Source organism: Ursus americanus, chromosome 21, assembly GCF_024610735.1.
Source record: "Ursus americanus isolate L20-20 chromosome 21, mUrsAme1.1.p, whole genome shotgun sequence".
Classification (NCBI taxonomy): Eukaryota; Metazoa; Chordata; class Mammalia; order Carnivora; family Ursidae; genus Ursus; species Ursus americanus.
The window spans coordinates 4,265,961-4,285,569 of record NC_142147.1 but is presented as its reverse complement, the minus strand read 5'-3'; the positions used below and the strand labels follow the sequence as shown (position 1 = coordinate 4,285,569).

General features: G+C 53.1%; 1 protein-coding gene across 1 annotated transcript in view; it reads right to left on the bottom strand.

Moving 5' to 3' along the window:
- Positions 1-2,009: 2,009 nt before the first annotated feature.
- The window catches only part of COTL1 (coactosin like F-actin binding protein 1), a 39,838-nt gene continuing 22,238 nt past the window's right edge, over positions 2,010-19,609 (bottom strand). The window contains exons 3-4 of the mRNA XM_045772706.2: positions 17,702-17,859; positions 2,010-3,304 (exon numbers count right to left, since the gene is read on the bottom strand). Of these exons, the coding sequence (XP_045628662.1) occupies positions 3,194-3,304; positions 17,702-17,859 (269 nt within the window). The 3' untranslated portion in view covers positions 2,010-3,193. The remainder of the gene's footprint in view (positions 3,305-17,701; positions 17,860-19,609) is intronic.

Sequence of the window (19,609 nt, the reverse complement as noted above, 5' to 3'; positions counted from 1 at the left end):
AAGCGGAGAAACAGGCGCCTCCCCCAAGGATCAGTCAGCCAGGAGCAGCAAGCTCCCAGGAGGGCCCAGGGACACCAGGACGACAATCGGCTCCTTTTACTGCGGGTCTGCCCCTCCCCCACCCATGCCAGCTCCTCCCCCGCCCGTGCCAGCCCCTGAGCAGGAGGGTGCCCTAGCCCTGGCAGCGTGCCTGGCCACAAACAAGGTCACGCATGCCTTGGCACTCCTCCCGCTGAAAGGTGAGGTCAGTGTCCCCTCCCCTTGAACTTGGGGAGCTCACGACCCCTTCCCCAGTAGGGTCCAGTGGAAATGCCGCTCTGGGACTTCTGAGGCTCAAAGGCCATGCAGCCTCCCCCTGGTCCTCGGGGACGGTCGCTCTGGGGGAAGAGGTTCCCCAACCCCGACCCCACCGGGCCAGAAGGGGAGGCCGTGCTGGGTGCCAGCGTCTGCGCCCCACTGAGCTCCTGGACAGCTGCCCGCATCAGCTGCCGGCCACCAGGACGTCCGGCCAGTGGGTCTGACCTCAACTAAAGGAGGCCCCTGCCAGTGGGAACCACCTCGCTGAGCCCTTCCTAAATTCCTGCCTCACAACATCAAGGGCAAAAGAAGATGCTGGTGGTCGTACGCCATCGGTTTCAGGTCATCTGGAGCAGCTGTTGGACGACCAGGTCAAGTAATTCAGAGCACGTCTAAGCAGACACTTGAGTCCCCAGAGCTCCATCCCCAAGCCCTCCATCAGGGCTCAGGGCTCAGGGCTGGCCTTTGGGCAGAGACAGGAGCTGGTGGAGGGAGTTCTAGGCAATGTTACTCAATACCTACTCAGTGCCGGTCACAGGGGTAACAACATGTGGAGGCAGGGCCTCTCTCTGCCCTCGAAGACCTCACCATCCCATCAGGTGCCCTCTGGAATCCCAGCAAAGGCCTGAGCTGCCACCTCTTTGCTCTTGCCCGGAGCAAACATCCCCATGGAGCCTTTGTCCACAGTCCCCTTGTCCCCCCAGCCCCACCCCCTTTGCCCACCTCACTTCTCCTCTCCTTAGTTCCCAGGTGATGTCACCTCAGGGAAGCCCTCCTTGATGCCTCTGACCAAGACAAGTCTCTTTAGAATTTTGCCTCCTAGAGCTTGGCTTTTCTTCTAGAAGGGGCTCATTCTTACGTGTAATTGTCCTGAGTTCTCTGACCAGGGCTAAAACCCATATGCCGCAAAGCCGGAGACCTAGTTTGTCTCCTTCTGTTGTGGGTGTAGGGAAAATCTGGGGCATGCAGAGCTAACAAGACCTAGTGGTGGCCTGACGTAAGGAGAGCTGAGCCCCTACGGGACACCTTCCTAACCCCTGCTGCCCCTTCTGCCTTGGGACCCATCCCAGGAGGTAAGGTTGCTGCTGACTTTGCAGATGAGGAACCCAGACCCAGAGAGGTTAACCAACTTGCCTAAAGCCACAGAGCTACAAGCAGAGGGGCAGGTATTCGCACCGCCACAGCTGGGGGGCGGCCTTGCCCACACCTGGCGGGGCTCCTTCCCGCTCAGATTTGGGGTTCTGCCCCGTGCCCGCCCCACACTCTGCTCCTCACACCCGGTCGTCTGTGTGTCTGAGACTCCTCCAGCCTGAGTCGGGGGTCCCACCGAGGCTGGGGTACTGGAAGTCCAGTTCCTGAGCTCTAGAACCTCAGAAGGGCTGCCACAGCCCAGCCGAGGACGGTGCTTTCTCTCCGCTGCCCTCCCAGCTCCAGCGCCAGGGGCCTGGGGAGACCTGGGTTCGAATCCCAGCTCTGCACTTGCTAGCTGGGTGGCCTCAGGTGACTCGCTCCAACTCCCTGGGCCTCAGTTTCCATAAAACAGGGACAGAATCAGCACTTGTTTCTTCAGGTTATTGTTAAAAGTTAAATAAGCGACGGAATGTGAACGTGCCTGGCCCCCGATGGCACTAGAGCACCTATTAGATCCGCACGTGACCACTGCCCTCGTCCAGTCAGGAGAGAAGCTCTGTCAGACAAACCAGGCAGACCCGTTTTTTGAAAAACAAAAAACCATTTATTTCTGTAAACTGTTTGAGGGCAGATGGGCTTCGCGCCCCCAATACAGCACAGATTTCCTACCCCCAAATGAAATGAGCAAGGAAAAGAAGAGAAAGAACACCGCAAACTTGCCCATGAAGAACCAAGCCAACCTCATCTTTCTTCGGAAAAAAAAATCCTTTTGAGCGCGTGGTGCCGACTGGGGATGAACACCACAGGCCTTCCGGTGTCACGAGGGCGGGGACCCGCTCCGCCGGCGGCTCGGTGGCAGAGCCGGCCCCACCGGCACAGAGGGGCCCCCCAAAAGTGAGGAATCGGCCTCCAGTGCTCCCTGAATTCCCGCCGTGCACCCCGGCCTCTCTCCCTAGCGTCCTCATCACGGGGGGAGCCCCTGCAGGGAGCCCTGGAAGACTCGTCGGCACGGCTGGCCTGGGACCTGCGCCCCCGCTCCATGCCACGATGAGACGTCAGCCCCGAGGGGAGGAAGGAGCCGCTCCGCACTGCGGGCCCCAGCCGCGGCCGGGCACCTGTTAAGGCAAGTTTTCTCTCTTCTGTTCGGTCGGAGTCAGGCCTGAACGTCTCACGGCCGCGTGCCGTCCCCGTCGGACGGATGCGTGGCTTAGGCAACTCTGGATGGAGGGTGAGGGACCCCGGAGCACGCTCGGGCGGGAGGGGGTCTGTGCCTGATGCATGGGATCGACGTGTGTGCTGGCGAAGGCGCCCCCCCCCCCGATGGGCACGGCGGCCTCCTCCGCCACACAGGCGGGCGCCACGGGACACCAGACAGAGGCCCGGCCCCCAGGCGACGTGAGCTGGTGGCGGGAGAGGCCAGGCGGGCTACAGTGTAAGAGAATGCCAGGAAAAGGGGTCACCACAAGAGGCGCCTCAGATCTGGTGATGTGCGTGGCCTTGGCATCAAAATGATTTTTCCTTAGAACAAGCAAGAGGGGGAAAAGGAGATAAAAGAAAGATGTTCCATGAGCTTCAGGAGATAGGGCGCAGGGGGGGCTCGGGAGGGAAGCGGGGAAGGGGAGGTGGGCTGCAGACAGGATGGCGCGCGTTGCCTCTCATGGCGTCTCCTGTCCCTGGTGGGCTGGCGGGCTGGTGGCTGAGGCCGCGGTCCCCTCCCCCGGGGAGCAGGCGGATGACATTGCGAGGGGCAGGGGAAGGGCCGGGGTTACTCCGTCTGCGCGTCGTAGTTGGCGCCCCCCGCCTTCTTGAGCTCGCTCTTGATGAAATCTTCCTCCAGCTCCTTCCGGTCGCTGATCACAAACTCTTTAGCAAAATTCTGCAAGAACAAAATAGAACACAGAGTTCCCGTGAAGAAGGGACAGGGTCAAAGTGCTGCTCAGAAAACACATCCGAAAGTCCTGGTGCCTAAAATACTAAGAAATGATCAAAATGAAAATTCGGTGGCAACGCAGTTTGGCAAGAGGAGGAAAAGCCGTGACTGGAGATCAGGAAATGGGTGAAGTCGGGATACAGTGTGGTCCTGAGACCAAGGAGATGGGCCAAGGACAGAACGGGTTCGAAGGCTGGCGCTTTCGTCTTCCAGCTGTGTGACCTTGGGCAGGTTCCTTCAACTCTCTCTGCCTTCGTTTCCTTGTCTGTGAAAGACCAACCTGTCAGAATAATAGGAGAGGAGGTCGGAAAGGCAGGCTGGTGTGCTGGGAAGTGTTTAACATCAGGCTGTCCACAACGAGGGGGGGTGGGGGCGAGTCCTGAATGGTAGCTTGTGCCCACTGCCACGGTGTGAACATTCACCCCATGGTTGGTTTCAGCCACGGTGATGAGCTGAACGGGTGCAGCCACTCTCCGCCCTCGGAGTGCACAGGCTTCAACCATAAAAGCCCACGGGCCTGGCCCACACGAGGTATTCAGTAAATGCCCGTGGCATGAACACGTGAAGCAGGTGATCTGGCTTATCCGAGAACTCCGAGCCATGAAGAATCAACAGCTGTTTTGATACGTGGATCACCAGACTTCAATAAACAAGGAAAATTTCAGGACGATGAAAGAGAAGAATCCAAAATATTTACCAAAATACGAATAACAAGTCTGAAGGTCAGGAAATCATCCACACACACACACAGTCCACAAGGAAGTAGCATAAACAATGACCACCATTTATTAAGCACCTATGGGTACCAGACATGGTCACGCACTGGCAAACTTAATTCTTAAAACCCTTTCATATGACCCAGTAACCCTACCCCTAGAGATCTACACAAGGAAAATGAAAGCACACAGCCGCACAAACACTTATACACAAATATTTGCAGCGGTATTATTCGTAACAGCCCAAATGTGGAAACCACCCAGATGCCCGTGGATGGGAGAATGGGTAAGCAAATTATAGTCTGTCTACATGCCGGACTGTTACTCAGCCATGAAAAGGAACGAGGTGCCGATACATGATATCATGGATGGGTCTCAAAACCATCATGCCGAGTGAAGGAACCAGACAGGAAAGACCACGTATCGTATGATTCCATTTATGTGAAATGTCCGGAAAAGGCAAATCCGTGGAGACGGGAAGTAGAATCGTGGTTTCCGGGGACTGGAGGGGGAATGGGAGGTGAGTGCTAATGGGGACGCGGTTTCTTCTGGGGGAAGGAAAATGTTTGGGAACTAGAGAGGGATGGTGGCTGCAGAACAATGTGAATGTACTAAATGCCCATGAATCGTAGAGTTTAAAATGGACAATTTTATGTTATGTGAATTTCACTGCAATTTAAAAAAAAGACTCCAAAAAAAAAAGTCACCATCCCTCCAAGAAGAATGAGTAAACCAAAAGAACACTCAAGGTCAAGTTTCACAGTATAAAGACAAAGCGTTTGCCGTGCCAAGCCACTAAGATACTAGCAGGGAGGGGAGAAGGGAAGGTTAATATTTATCAAGCAACTAATATGTGCCAGGTGCAGCCTCACACATCTCACTTAAACCTCCCTCAGTATATTAGCTTTTTTTTTTTTCTTTTTTTAAGATAAGACCCACAGGTTGGGCTTGAAGAGATTGTGCAACTAGCCCAGAATGACAATCTCCTGACCCCTTCTAGTCCCATCCCACCATCCTGTGCTAAGCATCGGTATCTGTCTTCAGCACAGTGAGTGAACACAAATTGGACGTATGGGCTGGGAAGGGGAACCGAGAATTAACATGTTTCTCAACCAGAGCCCCAATGGCATGGGGGTGGGGGCAGAGAGCAGAGGAGGAGGAAGCCAACAGCTCGAGATGCCTCTAGCAGGAAGTGCAAAGTTCCTCTGCCGTGTGATAGCTATATATGGAGACTAAAGAAATAAGACCACTCCTGTTCATGTCTGTTAGCCATTAGGAGATTTAGATTAACAAGAGGTTTGATAAGGCACTAAGAAATCTACAGTCAAACTGTACAAGGAGCTATGTAGAGTCCAGCTGAAAACCACGAGCATATGGAAAACCAAATCACAGCCAAAATAAGGAGCAATCTGGGGCGCCTGGGTGGCACAGCGGTTAAGCGTCTGCCTTTGGCTCAGGGCGTGATCCCCGCGTTGTGGGATCGAGCCCCACATCAGGCTCCTCCGCTATGAGCCTGCTTCTTCCTCTCCCACTCCCCCTGCTTGTGTTCCCTCTCTCGCTGGCTGTCTGTATCTCTGTCGAATAAATAAATAAAATCTTAAAAAAAAAAACAAAAAACAAAATAAGGAGCAATCTGCAATAAGAGAATCTAGTAAAAACGTAACATAACAATAAATGTAAATGAGCAAAATTACCCCCCCCAAAACAGCTATGTCTCAGGCTACCAAAAAATACTGCCCCCAAACTCTACGCTATATAATATACCTGAGACATGATTTAAAAACCAAAAGGTGAGGCAAAAAGTGATTATATCAAGAAAAGTACATGGAGAGGCAACCTCACCCGCTCCCACTATGGGAGCAGCACCCAGCCTCCAGGGGCCAAAGCGGGGGTGGGGGAGCCATGTGGAGGGGGCCCTACCAAGCCTCACAGGCCTCCCACACACAGGACGTTCAGCACCCCAGAGGCTTCAAAGGTGAACTGACACTTCCCCTAAGGGTGTGGACTCAGCAAAAAGTCCCCAGAAAGTCTGAGTCAGCCTAAAACCCAACTCACATCGACCCCTCCCTTTCCCACCCATGTGCCTTCCAGCAGTCCTCAGAAGGGGCCTTCCGCTTGGCAGGGTGGACACCAGTGCCCCCAGGGAGTAGGCTTCATTGTGACCTTTCAAAAAGAGGCAGAAAGAGCAAAACCAGCTCTATAGGCAGCCGGACCCCAACCTGGGAGCAGCACACCAGAAGGAAGGAGCCGACATAAGGACCAGCCCACGGTGAAGAACCACAAAGAGCACATCTGAGCAAAGCATGGCCACCACCCCCTTTGCTCACACCTCTACCCTCAGCCACTGTCCCTAGCACCCTCGCCGTGTCACCAAACGCCCACAGTGCAGAGGCAGGTGATGTTGAAGGCCGCAGTTGCCAGAGACAAGTCCTGACTCAGAAGGAGACAGGGCCCAGAGCAATGCTAACACACAGGGAATTTTTCATTTTCTAGCAGCCACATTAAAAAAAAGTAAAAAAGAACCAGGTGATATCAATCTTCATAGGATTTTTATCTAACTTTATAGATTCAAAATACTGCCATTTTAACATGTAACCAACATACAAAATCATTAATGGGACCTTCCACGTTCTTTCCTGCAGAGTTTTCGAAACCCAGTGCACGTTTCACAGGTACGGGCCAAACCTCAAGTGCTAGGCAGCCACGTGTGGCTGGGGACGGGGCGGGTCTAGATAGAACAGGAAAGAGTCTGAAAGAACAGTGTGCTCAGTCAAGGAGAATCATTAATCATAAAATAGCTCAGCTGATATGAGTGGAGGAGGGGGGAGCTTTTGGAGGCCTGGAAATGTTCCATGTCTTGAACCAGAACTGGAAAAAAAAAAAAAAAGCCCTTAAAATTCTGACATTCACCCCCCTCATTTGATTGAAAAGCAGCAAGAGATGCAGAGAGGGGAAGCAATTCCTTCCAGGGCACAGAGCAGCCTCATGGCAGGGGTCCTGGGGGCAGGTTCTGGCCCTGTTCTGTCCTGTCCTCTCCCTCCCTCTGCTCCAGACTGCCCATCCCTCCCACCACAGCCTCTGCCACACCCTCAAGGCCACCAAAGCCATATGTCAAAGACTTCAAAGCAAAAGGTGCTGGTCTGGAGGCACAGTCACCTGTGGTTCTAGAAAGATCTTCTTTGTCGTATCTAGGAACACTCTGTCCCTGGCTGATAGCTTCCAGAAAGGGTCACTCTTCTTTTTTTTTTTCTTTTGCCATGGCAGGACTTTTCCACGGAAGAGGCCCATCCATCTAAACCTGACTCCAGGATGGCTTGGAGACATGCAGTAACCAAGTTCAGGACACGTTTGCCCAGTGACTTTTCTCACGTGCATATACGCTCATTTCAAAGATGTAACACAGACATTGCTTCCAATGAGCTTCCAATGGTCTGTTCCTGGGAAGGCAACTCCAGAGGAGGACAGGCTAGGACAAGGTTCTGTACATCGTCCAGAATCTATTTTAGGACAAAGTTCTGTACATCGTCCAGAATCTATTTGCAAAGCTGGTTTAGAAAGCGCTTAAATGTTTGCCTATCTTTAGTTTTAAACCATCTCACTTTTTTTTTTTAAGATTTTGTTTATATATTTATTTGACAGAGAGAGAGAGAGAGAGAGAGAGAGAGAGCGAGCACACAAGCAGGGGGAGTGGCAGGCAGAGGGAAAAGCAGGCTCCCCACTGAGCAGGGAGCCCAATGCGTGGCTTGATCCCAGGACCCGAGCCAAAGGCAGACGTTTAACTGACTGAGCCACCCAGGTGCCCCAACTTTTCTTTTTTTTTAAGTAGGCTCCACCCCCAATATGGAGCCCAGTCTGGGGCTTGAACTCACAAGCCGGAGATCAATACCTGACCTAAGATCAAGAGTTGGGACGCTTAACCAACTGAGCCACCCAGGTGCCCCTAAACCATCTCACTTTTAAATGGGTCCTGACTGCCCGGGTTTAAACCCCAGCTTCAGTCCTGACGTGTGCTGGGCGTGGGTTTGGTCCAACACAGATAGCAGCAGTGGTCCATTTGCATCTCCAGCAGTTGGCCTTCCCCAGGGACTTCCCCTCCCCCACCATCCTGGGACTTACCACCCCTCCCCCCACCCCTACCCCCTACTCACTCTCCTCACATGCAAATGAGGACAATAAGACCTACATCCCGGGGGTTTCAGGAGGGTCTGATGAGTCTGCATAAGGCTGGGACCCTTGATGAGGGTTCCCAAGAATTATGAGGCGATATTTTAAGAGATCCCGGGTTCGCCTTTGTTCTTAAGATCGTCAGGGGATCTGAGATGGAAAGTTTCCTGAAACGCTCAAGAGTGAAGGCACAGGGAGTGGCTGGTTCCTCTTCTCTCACCCACAATGGTTTCATCCCCATCATTTATTTTACTCAAGGAAAGTCCAGGCAATTCCTTCGAATAACCAAGGCACTGACACGGGCACCGCTTCGTCCTTGCAGAGAGAAGACAGCAAATCCAGCTGCAAAGCCCACAGCGGGACACAGGGTCAGCCACGGGAGGAAGGCAGGAAGCCAGTGGGGTAGAAGCGTCGGGTCTCCCACCCAGAACACTAGAACCAGGGTGAGTTGCTAACCTATGCAGAGAATGTGGGTGCAGAGAAAGGTCTGGGAAGAGAAACTGAGAGTGGAGTGTTTGACAGAGAAGTCTGTGATGTCAGCAATGCACGTTTCTACAAAGTGGGGCGACAGAAGAGAGGTGACCTTCATTGCATCCAAAGAGAAGGAGAGCTAGTGTCATTCATTCTCCCAACAAACACATGCTTACTAAGCACCTGTTGTATACCAGACATTCTCCTAGGTCCTGGGAAGGCAAAAGTCTGGTGCTTAGGGCTCTGAGAGTCTGAGAGCATAAGAAGAGAACCAGGGGGCGCTAAAACGCCCCGAGGGAAGCAGTCAATGGCTCTGGGCCCTGGTCTCTATCTCTGCGAAAGAAGAGGGAGAGACAACGGGTTGTCCTGGCACTTCCCCATCAGCCATCCATGGCTTTGCATCTTATCTCTGGAGCACGTGGGACAAAATTCCACGTCGACCGCCAGAACCTGAGGGGCAGTGGGGAAAACTGGCACGGGAAAGTCAACTACGGGACCAGAGACTGGCTTTCAACGTGTGCTAGCTTCAGGCCCTTCCCCAACCCCTGCACAGAAAGAGCGGGGAATAGAATCCCCCCACACACACCGTGTGTGAGCCGAGGCAGGGGGTGGAGGAGACACATGCTGGCCACCATAATGTATCTTCCCCAAGTGGCTGCAGATTAATGATAAGCCAAAGACCTCAATGTGCGGCAGGAAAGCAGTCGGGGCCCCGCAGCGTGCAGCGGGCTCAGAGAAGGGACCCCTCCAGATGGAAAGGCACAGCATCAAACCCGCTGGGCGTTCAGCTGCCAACCCCTCCTGGGCCTCCCACGCTTGCCCTCCTACAGCCATTCGAAAGAGCTTCAAAGACCCAGGTTTTCAAAATCCTTCCAGCAAGGTGTAATTTACTCAAAAAGAACAGATTCTTGTAACAGGCATGAGTCATCATAGAAAAGGGAAAAAACAAACAGCCCAATGGCACAGTCTCGTGTTTGGCAGATTCGGGGACAAAGGCACCCGCGTCACCCATGCAGTTTGTGAACGACATGACCCTACCTCGCTAGGAAGAAAACAGAGGACAAGGGAGGGGCATTCGGTCACATTTCAGCGGGGCACCGGGGAACCGTCCATTCATCCGAGCGGATGGCAAGGAGGCACGCCGTCGTGGAGCATGCTCGCATAGGGTTGGGCTAAGCCCAAACCGGGGCAGTTGTCCATATGCCTCGAATCCTGACCCCACCCCTGCAGGGCCACCCACCTCTTCAGCATTTGGGTGACCGCCTGGAGTCTGACCCCTGCTCTCCTGACCATGGACATTTACAGAAGCCCCGACTCCCCTCTGCTGGTATCTGACTATGGCCACATCCACATCGGGAACGGCAGGAATTTGGGAAACATACGTCACTCCTGCATCCACGGCAGACGCCATCATCAATCGTGGCGCTTTTCTCACGAGTCCAGACTTAGTGTCAGAAGCCTTCTTAACCCAGAGCCCCCTGCTATTGAGGGACTGACAAGCACACTTAAATCCAGGCTTACGTTTTCAATTATCGCCTGGTCAAAATTGTGCCCAGCCTTTCTTGTTCCCCGGCCACACCCACTTTGGGGAATTTTTCCCAGGAAATAATTCAACAGATTTTTGTTTTTTTGTAATTATAATATATACTCACAGATGTTCATTGTCAGTAAACACCAGATTGTTTTCCCATTTCAACAAAACTTGAATAAGTAAATAGTATCTGCATTGAACAGTTTATATACATCAGGAATTTTATACCATATTTTATTTAATTTTTATAATCCCATGAGTTAGATATTATCATTCCAAGTTTCTAGAGGAGGAAGCTCAAGTTCAGGGAAGTGAAATAAGTAGCCAGCAAAAGCAGACACCTGCTGAGGGGTGGGCTGGGCCTGGACCCCACAATGAAGCCCATGCCAAGGTCTTTACAAAAGTGAGGAGTGGTCCATGGAAGGGACGAGAAATAGGAAAAATCCGAAGGACACAAGCTGCAAAGAGTACAGGCAGCTCCAGCCCAACAAGATCGTGGGGTACACGCGTGTCACCCGGGAAGAGGAGCTGCCTGGACTCGGTGCCCCGGGCTCCTTCGGTGAAGACCTGCCCGCGCTCTAGCTAGGTCCCCACCGCGGGGAAACTACGCCGGTAAGCGTGTCTGGAATCGCTGCACGGGGCATCACCAGCTGCTGGCGGGTGACCAGGCAGGGGCCATCCCACCACTGGCTGGCCAAGGGCTGGGACCCATGTGGGGCTTAGCGAGGGGCACCCAGGCCCCAGCCCGCCCCAGCTCTTGGCTTGTGCAAGTAGCCACCACTGCTGCGCCAGGCTCAGGACTTGGGGCCTCCTCCCCTCTCTCCTGACAGCTTGTGACGTCTTGGTAGCAGGAGCACAGAGTGGGCCATGGGGCTCCCCACCATGAGAGTGGGCTCTGATCCTCCACCAGCCACTTCTGCCTTGGCTCAAGGACGCGTGCGTCCGAGCCTCAGCCTCCACATCTGAGTAGTGGGTATAGTGACAGCACGTGGCCCACACCTGCGATACCACACGTCCTTCGCAGGCTGCTGGGGGCTTGTATTTCTAACTGAGTCGTTTGTGTCTTAAACACAGGACACAAGCAACAGAAAGCGCCCTTGCCTGAGCCCAGGCCCAGGTGAAACGCACGGGCACAGAAGGCCCCTCCTGGTTTGGAGAATAAAGGGCCTTTCCATAAACCTTGAGCCTGGAGAAGTGTAAACATTCCTGCTGAAAACAAACAGCTGAAACCCTCTGGAGAGCCACGAAGCAGCCACAGCCGGTCCCCAGAGGGCCGGGTCCCCAGAGTGCTGGGTGGCAGCGAACGCTCTGAAGGGAGGGCAGCGGCCGCATACGTCTCATGACACGGACGAGCGCGGGTTCTCCCGGCCGACCCGGCCGGCTCGCACCTCTGCTTGCTATGGAAACAAAAGCAGAGTGTTTGCAAATTCGAGTCCACCCCCAAATCCCTCCGAGTGTAACTGGTTTGCACAATTTAATGCAATCCTGAGACCAGTTATTGAACATTTAGGAATGTTCTCCCTCTGTCCTAGGAATATGCAAAAAAAAATAAGACACAGTCTGAGGCCCGTGTGAACATCTTTGTTTCTTCACTTTTTAGCACCTGTTTCCTACTCTTCTAGGCACAAGGGGTGCCCTGTAATAAAGCAGGCAAGGTTCCTGCCCTCGAGACTACCTTCTAGGGCCATTTATTTATAATTCCTGGAATCTATAATTCATGGGATCATGGTAGAAACACAGATGAAGGAGCAATTGGTTCTGATGGAGGCCAGTAGGAGAATGGCATAAAGAAGGAAGGTTTTGAAGGATGAATAGAAGTTCACCGGTCACCCAACTAGAGAAACCCTTTTTCCATCCTTTGCATTTCTTTAATCCTTCCAACAGCACCATGGAAATCTACATTCTCCTTTTCGTAACATCTTTTTCACAGAATCGAAAGATACAGTTACTTGCCTGAGGTCCCATAGCAAAGAGTTGATGCAACTAGAATATCAGCTTGGGTCTCACACCCCCTTAAGCCCATGATCTTTTCCATTGACACAGCAGCGTTTGTTTTTTTTTAAAAACAAGTGCTGAGCAATGATATTCTGTTTCCAGTTTTTATTTTAAAGGCTCTACCATCAAGAAGATTAAGTTTAAAAATAAATCTAAGAGGTTTATTTCCTGCACAACTTCTGAGAGCCTTTAATGGGCCATGCGAATCAACACAGGTAGGGTTTCCAAACCGCATGTGACCCCAGAACGTTGTCTCGGTGCTGAGGACTTTGGAAACGGGCAGCAGGGCCAGGTGACTGCATCGGGGCTCTGGGGCCAGGCAGTCTGGGCACCAGGCAGGGCTCCACCACGTCCAAGCTCTGGGACCCTGAGCAAGTGACTCGGCTTCCCTAGGCCCCCGGCCCCTCATCAATAAAATGGGGATGGGGTAGAACTGGCCTTGTTGCAAAGAATTAATGATTTCAATATGGGGAAAGTCCTCTGAGGTGCCAAGCACACGGTGGGGCACAATAAAACCGTCATTAGGAACGTTATTAGCACAGTGGTACACCCAGGGGGCCCTCTTGCTAGAGCGTTAGGTATATCTGGTCTTGGCCCTGTGGGGTGAGAGGAGGTCCAGCATTTAAGCTGACACCACTCCTGTGGTGTAGAAGCCGTCAGAATTCACATTAAGCTGACAGTTCCACACAGTCACTGAAACGTCCGTCCTTCCTGCCCCCACTGCTCATTGGAGGCAACACGGCTGCTGTACTTTCCCAAGGCTGAACGCGGAGATGGACCCTCTGGTCTCTCCGCTCCGTGAACATTCATAGGATGTTAAAAAAAATAAATAAAAGGCTCACATGAATAAAGCCATTCTGCAAGGCAAGCACGATGCATCACAGCCAGAGTCTGGTCTAAATCAAGACAGCCTGGCCCAGCCTGGACAGCAGGCCCCTAACAGTAGTGCCTGCATTGTTCCCGTAATCCCGCACAGGCGCCGGAACAATGGCCCGGGTGTTCTGTCCCCAGCACCACCCGGGCCCTTCTGTGCGGCAGATGACAGCCGGGGCGAGACAGCCACTCATGCTGTCCATCCGGCGAGCCCCCCGACCCCAGTCCGGGCGTCACCACTGTCCAGCCCAACATGCCTGGAAGCCTGTCTTGTTTTGTCTTGCTTTCCCCTGGCCGCAGACACATCTCAGTTTCTCAGCCTGGCACTGAGCACAGACTAGAGACCCACGGTTAAACCTCCTGACTCTGACCTCCTCTGGACTCTGGCCGGGATTGGCTGTTTGTGAGCCAGGGCTTTGGGGCAAGTCCTAGCACTGCCCTGGGCCTCAGTTTCCCCATCTTTTAATGCACCTATGCAGCAGGCCCCAGGGGAGGGATGACATCAGCGCCAGCAAAGGTGGGCAAGGCCGGGACCTCTGGTGTTGCTGATGGCGGGGACTCCGGTCCAAGCCCTGTGCAGGACAATGAGGCAATGTGGCTCAATCGCAGACTTATCACCGGCTGAGGAAGTGATGCACGATGGAGATAGAGAGCTGTGCGTCACGGTCTTGTCGACAAGGGGACGCTGGGGTAACAGCAGCTACCACGCCCAGGTCTTCACCAGACGTGGTTCTTTTTTTTTTTAAGATTTTTTTTTATTTATTCGATAGAGATAGAGACAGCCAGCGAGAGAGGGAACACAAGCAGGGGAAGTGGGAGAGGAAGAAGCAGGCTCATAGCAGAAGAGCCTGATGTGGGGCTCGATCCTATAACGCCGGGATCACGCCCTGAGCCGAAGGCAGACGCTCAACCGCTGTGCCACCCAGGCGCCCCACCATACGTGGTTCTAAGCATTGTCCTCTATTTGCTCAACACTAAGAGGCAGACACTATCTTACCCCTGTTTTGGACTTCAGAGGACTGAGACTGGAGAAGGTAAGCAACATGCCCAAGGCTGCACAAGGTGCTGGACTCACACCATGTGGCTCAGAAAGCCCCGCTCAGACCACAGCACTGCAGTGCCCCTCTGTCCGACTAAGTAAAATGAGGTTCCTTTAAAGGAATGACGCCCTAAACAAAGTGCCACATTTTTTAATGAAAACGTTTCAGACTATGTCAAAGCGGAACATGACACAAGTCCACCCACTCAACTCTTCCTTTTATAAAGAAGGAAACTACAGCCCAGGAAGGGAGAGCGACTTGGCCACGGCCAGGCAGGGGGCACGAAGACCCGCCTTTCTTGATTCTAGTGTCTCTGGGTCCGTTTACATTGTCTACATTTCATGCAAACCACAAGGATGTGGGTCTAGTACTTTCATTACAATCAAACCCGAGGGTTTATTGGTAACCCTAAACTAATCGCCAATCCACTTATTCTTCACATGGAAATCATAGCAAGAGGCAGATGGAGGGGCGCCTGGGTGGCACAGCGGTTAAGCGTCTGCCTTCGGCTCAGGGCGTGATCCCAGCGTTATGGGATCGAGTCCCACATCAGGCTCCTCCGCTATGAGCCTGCTTCTTCCTCTCCCACTTCCCCTGCTTGTGTTCCTTCTCTCGCTGGCTGTCTCTCTGTCAACTAAATAAATAAAATCTTAAAAAAAAAAAGAGGCAGCTGGAGAAGGCCACAGCGCACAAGACGCAGAATCCAGAATGGCCCATCAAGAAGGTCCCTTAGAGAACATCCGCTCTGAGTGCCTATTAAACATTGGGGAAACTGCCAGGTGCCCCAGGATCATCACGATTTTAGCGACTGTGGAAAGACACCATTGCGCCAGCATAACTGACCCTCTGTAGCTTAAATGGCTGTATTTGCAACTGTAGCATCCATGAGAGGTATTGTGATGGCTTCAGATAATAAACCTTTTTAAATGCAGATGTGAAAAAGGCAGAAGGTAATGGTCAAAATATTACACTGCACCTGCAGTTCAAGATGTCCCAGCTCCCCCACCGCAGTGGACATCGGTGCCTTCCCATCTACCAGCGTCGCTTTAACATCTGGGCACACGCCCGAGCTGCCAATCATGAGGCCCCGCCTCCCCACCCATAGGATGTGCATGTGACCTAAGTTGAGCCAATCAGGGTCCTTGTAAGGGAATGATTGACACCCGAGGCCAAACCCAGAGAAAAGAGAGAGGACAGGAAGCTACAGGGGGAGCCCTGGATCCAGCCACACCTAAAGGCCGGAAACCCTGCGCTTCCCAGTTCTGAAAGCCAGGCAATTCCCCTTTTTGCTTCAAGGTCTTTGAGCTCGCAAACAAATGGGTTATGACCAATAGTCCCAAGTGAAACTTCACACCGAAGAATTCTATTTCCCGAAATCACCCTCCGCCCCTGGCTCACTCAACCAAACTGGGCCGAGTTCTAGACCTGAAAGGAACTCTGCAGGCCGCTGGTGGGGACGGGGTTTCCTTTGCAGGTGACGGAAAAGTTCTGGAAACAGACAGGGATGGTGGTTGCCCAACACTGTGAATGTGCTTTAACGCCACTGAGTCATACGTTTTAAAACGGGGAAAATGAGCAATTTTATGTCACTGTATTTTACCACAATTTTTTAAATGGAAAGAAAAAAGGAGCCCTGCAAAATTCAAAAGGCGGCCCGACTGGCAAGCATTCTCTCCCCACACGCCCTCCCCTGCTGGCCACGCATGTCCAGGCCGCCAACGGAAGAGGAACCGTGGATGGTGGAACCCAGCAGGAGACCTTCGGCCACGGAACAGGCCTTCTGGCATTTTTCAATCTGCTGCCACAAAGGAGACCCCTGAAAGCTGCGTAACCACTAAAACCCAAATGGACCTGGAGAAAAATAGCCCGCGGGGTGGAGTCGGGGGCTTTCCAGCGCAAGGGCGTCAGCGCTGGGCAGAGTGCTGAGTGGTGTTAGCCAGGGACGCTCAGTGGGCTGGGAACTCAGTGACACTGATTAAATAAACACTTACTGTGTCCCAGACCTGGTGCTAACCCGCTTCGAGACGATCATCTGACAACTCAGACCTTTTAAAAATGACTTTCACGTCCATTAACTCTGGACGCCCACCTCCCGAAAATGTGTCCTAAAGAAATAATTCAGTGGGAGAGACAAAGGAGCTGCGTGTATTGAAATGTTGGTTGGAACATTATTTATAGAAATAAAAACAGGCAGCAAGTCAATAGGCCAACCACAGGGGATGCTCAGTACCTGACAGTGTCCTTGCGCACCAAACAGCACAGCCAGCGTCAGGAGCACGCTCGTTACAAAGACTGCAGCCACATCGTTTAGAGAATTAGGCTGGCGGGGGGTAGGGGAGATGCCCACCTAGAGGGTGACTTGCAGGCTGTGATGCGCGGGCGCGGCGGAGCTCGCCCCCAGAGCTGGCAGGGAGAATGGAAGACAGGCCACGATAATGCAAGGACGGGAATTCTTTCTTCTTTCCTAACATTTTTTAAGTCGAAGTTTGATTTGCGGGATAATTTGAGATTTACGGAAAAGCTGCGGGAGAGACAGCAGGAGAGTTCGCACACACCCCACACTCCGTGTGCCTGAGGGCTGACATCTTACGTTCCTGTGCTAAGTTGGTCACAACTGCGAAGCCAACACTGAAACACTACCGTTAACTAAACTCCAGACCTCGTTCCAATTTCATCAGTTTTTCTTTTCCAGGATCCAATCCACGATACCACATTGCATAGAGCCTATTTTTGTGTCTGTTCTGTTTTTGGTTTTTACAATTCAAGGCTTTTCACATAGTTACAGATACATGCACCCATCACCACAGCCAATTCAAGAATATCTTCATCCGCTCAGAAAGCAAGCCCATGCCCATGAGCTACCATCTCCCGATCGTGGGCTTGAGAGACCCTTCTGCAAAAGGGAGAACCCTTGGTAAGGAGAGAACTCTCCGTCACCTCCCTTTTCCCCTGGTTTATCTTTCTGGAAATCAGATTTTCTCTTCTCAGCGTGACCCCAAGCCCTCGCCCCATATGGACCACCTTGGAAGTTTCAGACAGTACGGATTTTGGTTACATCCGGAGCAGAGGAACACTTGGAAATAGAGAGCCCTCCAAGTAAAACCTCAGGAAAGGAACTCAGAGACTAACCCCTCTTCCTACTAACCTAGCAAGGACGGGGGGCAAGTGTTATTCCTGAGCAACTACTGGGTCCCAGACACTGTTGAGAGGCCGTGCACGAAGTCTCCCACTGGGTCCTCACGGCCACCACTGGAAGTCAACCACGATGACCCACGATCCAAGTAGACAGCGGCTACCATTTTGGTCATCGTTGCAGCCCCCTTCATCATGAACCACCTGCCCCATCCCAAAGGTAGGCCCTCAGCTGCCACCTTTCCATTATGTGGTGGTCACAATCACAAACCTGGCTACCCGCCCCCAGCCCACACCCCGCAAACAACTCAGGGAACGTTTCCTCAGCGGCTCTGGGGGTCCAGAGATGGGTGCAGCTCGCGTTCTGTCCTGGGCGCCACCCCCGCCCACCCCATCCCAGGAAGAACACAAGACCAAGTACCTGCACGACCTCCTTCACCAGGGTCTTGTCCGTGCCGGTTTTGGCTCGCTGCAGCCCGCTGACGTTCTCGCCGATCCACGTGATGAGGGCAAACTTGGACCTCTTGCTCATGGCGTCCCCAGTGGTGAAACGCACAAAGGCAAACAGCCGCACGTCATCTGTCGTCAACAGCAAAACAGGGCACGGTGCTCAGTGAGAACGTCCCGAGACTTTGCTCCTGAGAAGGAGCCATGAGCCAGAATATGCCCAGAGCCGCACGGCAGGAGCCCAATGCTGGCCTCGGCCAACGTCCCCTCATGTAACCCAGCAACGGCATCGCAGGCTCCGAGGCCCATTTCGCAGCTGGGAAGGGAGGTTCAGAAGGGGCACGCGACACTCCCAAGGCCAGTGGGCAGTTCGAGGCCATGCTGGCCTCGGAACACAGGCCTCTCTGGCCGCTAAGCCTGAAACTCCCCACCCCGCATCCTTCACATGGTCAAGGAAGGCTCAGGTTCTGGACCCGATTTAGCGAAACCTTCCTCAAGTCTTCTTATCCCCCAAGGAGCTGCTCGGAATGGGAACTGAGATGGGGGGTGGGAGGTGGGGGGACAGAGTGGCCCTGATCTTGGCGTGAGATATGGCTCTAGGACCGCTGGCCTGTCTAGCTCGTGGCTGGATAATTATCGCAGTAAAGAATGCTGAGTATTGTGCCGTTCGGTGTGTCCTGCCGGTTATAAGTCACAGATCTGTTATTAGGAGGTCGGGGTGGGGGGAAGAGGGAGAGGGGTTTGTCCTACTGGTCCACATCTATCTACCTTTTGTTCCATTACCATGCTTTTATCATTATTGTCCCTTCAGACAGCCTGCCACTGCTACGCGTTACCAAAATATCTGCGATGGTGCTGAGTTTTCAGAGTGACCCGGGTGTGGGTTTCCCACTAGGACGGGTCAAGGTTTCGCCGCCTCAGCACTCCTGATTCTTGCAGCTGGATCGCTCTTAGTGGTGGGGACTGTCCTGGGCAAGGCAGGGTGCTGAGCGGCATCCCTGGCCCCCCACCCACAAGCTGCCAATATCACACACCCCCTGCCCCAGTTGCCACAACCAAAAACGTCACCAGACACGGCCCCGCAGCCTCTTCGGGGCAAAATCGCTCCCCCAGCTGAGAATAAACTTCTGGACGGTTTGTGTGCCCACTGAATCAAGACCCTCAATGTGTTTTCTACCAACATTCTGTGCTTTTCTTTGAGGAAACCACTTATCCTTACTCAGCTTAGTTCCTAAATAGTTCATATTTTACTTGCAATTATCAGGGAGAGCTCGTCATTGTCCCCAACTGCAGATGACTGCCCAGTACCGGCTTCGGGGTGCTCACCTCGGGCTGGCTACTCAGCTCAGCTCTCCCCTCTCAAAGGGCTTCTAGCATCTGGCTTTAGGATTTCTCAAGTCCCCACAGACAGTGGAGAGCTGTGCTTCTCAAGTGCCCGTGTGTATCTGACTCTCATGGGGCTCTCGCTAAAATGCAGACGTAGAGTCCCCAGGTCTCGGAGGGGCCCCGGGGCTGCATTTCTAAGTGGCTCCGGGGTGATGCTGATGCTATGGGTCAAAGGACCACATGGGAGCTTTTCTGTATTTTCATTTTTTCTAAATCAAGGTATCTTCCTCCTAAGTCTTCCCAGCTGCCTCCCTGCTGAACCCCACACAGCTTACAGGTTTACGCCAAGCCCTCTGGGTGTAAAGGGGATCATCTGGAGCTGGTTAAGTTCGCTGCCTGGCGGGGACGTCAAAGCTTGAGCACGTCCTGGCCTACAAGCTGTGCGTCTCACGGGCAACCAGGGGAACCAAGAAACACGGTTCTCAGCCAGACGGATTCCTGATTCGGACCCCACGGTCCAGGCCTGGCGGCCCCACAGCATTGATGGAAACAGGTC